General features: G+C 71.4%; 1 protein-coding gene across 1 annotated transcript; it reads left to right on the top strand.

Moving 5' to 3' along the window:
- Positions 1–63: 63 nt before the first annotated feature.
- On the top strand, positions 64–3,837 carry H696_01933 (hypothetical protein). Its single transcript, XM_009495834.1, has 4 exons — positions 64–1,488; positions 1,785–2,720; positions 2,979–3,178; positions 3,317–3,837. The coding sequence occupies exons 1-4, from the start codon at positions 244–246 to the stop codon at positions 3,765–3,767; spliced, it is 2,832 nt and encodes a 943-aa protein (XP_009494109.1). The 5' UTR covers positions 64–243; the 3' UTR covers positions 3,768–3,837.
- The last annotated feature ends 200 nt before the right edge of the window (positions 3,838–4,037 follow it).

Below are 4,037 nucleotides of genomic sequence, written 5' to 3'. Positions count from 1 at the left end.
GGGGGGCGTCCCTTGAGAGCCCGCGCCCCGGGCCGGTCTCCTGGAACCGGAGGACGGGTCATCCTCCACTCTCCCTTGCGCCTCGTAGCTCGCCCTGCCGGCCTTCGGTTTTGCGTTGTCTTGCTCTTTGTCCGAATCGTGTCTCTGCCCGCCTGGCTGCTCCATTCGCCGGGGCCTTTATTTTTCTTTCCTGCCCTCCACTTCGGCCCTCGCCGGTCCCCCCTCGCCGGTCCCCTCGGAACCATGCCACACGGCAGGTTACTCGTCGGGCACGGCGGCGACTCGTCCACTTCCGATGAGGAGGGGCCCCTCCTGACGGGCGCCCCGGCCGGGTCGTCCACCGGCTTGAGGTCGGCCTCGGCCCTGGACCTGGTGGCTGAGCGGGATCCCTCGTCGTCCGAGCTGTGGGATGACTCGGCCGCTGTCTCGCCGGTGGCACTGACAACCGGCATGGCGCTCTCGGGGCCGGAGCAAATGGGCCTGCCGGTGGCCGGGGGCTTTGGCGCCCGGCCGCGCGTGCTCGCTTCGCACTCGGAGGACCATCTGGCGGTCCGTTGGACGGCGGGACCCGGATCACCGGCGGCCCTGCCCCCGGCGATGGCGCTCGGGGCCGTCCCGCAGCCGGGGCCCTGGTCGCCGGATCTGCGCCTGGACCCGATGGGCTCGGCGTCGCCGGTGTCCTTCGCCAGCCGGCATTCGGAGCTGGCCCCCTTCGGCGGCGGGCCCCGGGGGAGCTTCAGCAGCGGGGTGTCCCATCGCCATAGTGCGGACTTCCGCCGAGCGGTGGTCGTGGCCCGGGAGGAGGCCGCCAGTCGGGCCAGCCTCGGGGACATGGCCTCGCCGCTGACGACATTGACCCTGCTGAACCGCGGGTGCGCGGAGTGCGGCGCGGCGCAGCCCTTCTCCTCCGGGGTGTTGGGGCCGGTGGGCGCCGCCGGGCCCGGGGGGGATGCCCCGCCGCCGGGCCCCGGGGGCTCGATCGAGCCGCGCATCCTCCCGGTGGAAGCCCTGCAGCTGGGGGAGGCTGGCACCCCGGGGCCGGTGGATGATGGGCCCTGCTGCCCGGAGTGCGGGTCGCGCCTGGACCCGGCGACCATGCGGCCATGGGGAAGTGCCACCCCGGGGCTTGGCCGCGCGAGTGCCGGCTTCCCACGGCGCGCCTCATCGGCCACGGTGCGCCAGCGCTCGCGGCTGGCCCCGGTGCCGGAGTCCGGCGACCCGGGGACCACCCTGTCCGGGTCCCCCCCGCCGGCCATCACCCCGCTGCCCTGGCGATCGTTGTCCATTGTGTTGTTGGTGCAATTCAGCGAGGGCATGCAGCTGAACATGATCCTGCCCTTTGTGCCGTTCATGGTGGCCAGCTTCCCGGAAGTTGACCCCAGCCAGGTGGGCTTCTATTCCGGGATCCTGCTGTCGTCCTTTGCTTTGGGCCAGCTGTGCTCGGCGTACGCCTGGGGCCGGCTGGCGGATCGCCTGGGCCCGAAGAAGGTACCGTGCCCGTGCCTGCTTGCATCCTGCCTCCTCCTCTTCCCTCCCCCTCCGCCGCGCTGGCGGCATCGCGCCGGGATTTGCCTCCTTGTTGCAGTTGGGCTGGGTCTTTTTTTGCTGGGATGCCCTCTTCCCCTTTCGACGCCTTCTCCCCCTCCCCCGCCTGGCCTGGGGCGTCGGCTGACATTCTGACACAAACACCCCCCATCGCCGCCCCCCTTCCCGGCTCCCTGCCGTGCGTGTGTGTGTGTGTGTGTGCGCGCGCGCGCGCTCGCCGTCCCCACCCGATGGCACAGGTCATCACCTTCTCGCTGTCGGTGACCTTTGTCGCGTCCTTCTTCTTCGGCCTGACGAAGGCCTACTGGCAGGCATTGGCCCTGCGTTTCCTGGCCGGCCTATGCAATGGCAACATCGGCACCATCAAGTCCTACCTGGGCCGGATCACGGACAACACCAACCAACGCCTGGCCTTCTCGTACCTGTCGGCGGTGTGGTCCATCGGCTCGGTGCTGGCTCCCTTCCTGGGGGGGCTGCTTTATGATCCGGGCCGGCAGTATCCCGGGCTCTTCCCGGCGCCCTTCTGGCTGGCGTCGCCCTTCTTCCTGCCGTTGCTGCTGGCCTCCTGCTTCTGCCTGCTGTCGCTGGTGCTGACGATCCTGCTGCTGGACAGCGGCCTGTCCTCCGGGTCGGCACGCTCCACGCCGGATGATCCGCTCGAGCACCAGATCGGCCTCGAGGCATCGATGACCATCAAGCCGCCGGCTCCGCCGCCTGGGGGCCTCCTGCCGGAGGCCCTTGCCGCCCTGTATGCGGACGCCACCCGCGGCATCGGCCGCCTGTATGCCGGGCTGGCGGGGTGCGTGCGCCGCGCACGGACCTCCTCCCCCAGCCGGCGATACGCCCCGGTGCAGGAGGATGCCCTGGGGCTCGGGGAGGCCATTCCCCTGCGGGATTTGGGCCCCGGCGAGGCGGGAGCCCAGTCGGCAGAGGCCCCAGCCCTGCCGCCGGCCGGGCGCAACCTACTCATAGCCACCCTGGTGTACGGGCTTTTCTCGATGTCCAACTCCTCGTGGGATGGGATGATGCCGCTGTTTGCGCGGCTCCCGGTGGAGGAGGGCGGCCTCGGCCGGACATCCAGCCAATCGGGGCTCATTTTCGCGGCCATCGGCATCGCCACCGCGCCCTACTCCATGTTCCTGTATGGGCATGTGTCGCGGCGTTTTCACCTAGTGGTGCGTGCCTTTCCTCGGTGCCAGGGGTCTTGGTCCCCCCCCCCCTCCCCTCCCCCCTCTCCTCGCCCCACCGGCCTCCTGCCGTCTGGTGGTGCCTTTCTCTTGCCCGCCAGCCACCTTCCGCTGGTCGACACGCCTGCCCGGCCCCCGGCCCCCGGCCCCCGCATCCCCGGCTAATCTCTACCTGCCCCGTCGGCCCCCCTGGCGCCACCTGCGCCCATGCGCTCGCACGCCTGCACGCGCCCCCGCCACCGGCAGACCCTCATGCGCTTCGGGGCGCTCATGGTCATCCCCATCACCCTGGCTCTGGGCCTGACGCAGCGGGTCTTCGTGTGGACCGGCAGCGAGGCCCTCCTCTGGGTGATGCTGGTGAGCGTGTGCATTTCGCGCGGCGTCAACAATGTCACCGGCCTGACCACGGTCATGGTGTACATCAACAACTCGGTCCCGCAATCGAGGTACGCGTGCACATGCGGCCGCCTGTGTGCCGGGGGAGGGGGGCCCTTGCTCGCTGGGCTCCTCCCCCCCCCCCCCCCCTCCCCCCTCCCCCCTTGGTGACACTGACTCGTATGCGTGCCATCCCTCTCGGCCCCCAGCCTCGGCGAGGCCAATGGCGTGGGGCAGACCCTGGCCGCCATGGGCCGCACCATCGGGCCCTTCCTGATCGGCTTGATCTGGGGTGCTGCCGAGCGCGCCGGCATGCCGGGCCTGGCCCTGCTGGCCGTGTGTCTGCTCTTCCTGGTGGTCTGGCTCAGCTCCTTCCTCTACCACCCGACCATCTTCCGGTCGTATGAGGCCAATTTGCTGGACATCCAGGCGGAAATGGACCGGGCGGCGGCGGCAGCCGCGGCCGTCACCTCTGCCGCCGCGGTCGGGGACAGCTGTCCTGCCTCGCCTTTTGTCGACCGCGGCGGGGTGTCCTTCTCCAGGTCGGCATCCTCCTTCGCCGAGGGGCCGGCCCTCGCTGCCGGGGGTGGCATGTCCGCCGGTCGGGACCACGCGCTGGGTCAGCACCCGCACTCGCCGCTGATGGCCGGCGCCCGGTAGGGGCACCGGTGCCCCCCTGCCTGCGCTCGAGCCGAGACAATGCCCGACGGGGGGGGGGGGGGGGGGGCGACCGCGGCGGGGTGTCCTTCTCCAGGTCGGCATCCTCCTTCGCCGAGGGGCCGGCCCTCGCTGCCGGGGGTGGCATGTCCGCCGGTCGGGACCACGCGCTGGGTCAGCACCCGCACTCGCCGCTGATGGCCGGCGCCCGGTAGGGGCACCGGTGCCCCCCTGCCTGCGCTCGAGCCGAGACAATGCCCGACGGGGGGGGGG

Source organism: Fonticula alba (assembly GCF_000388065.1).
Source record: "Fonticula alba strain ATCC 38817 unplaced genomic scaffold supercont2.3, whole genome shotgun sequence".
Taxonomy (NCBI): domain Eukaryota; order Rotosphaerida; family Fonticulaceae; genus Fonticula; species Fonticula alba.
This window is presented reverse-complemented; position numbering and strand designations above follow the sequence as displayed.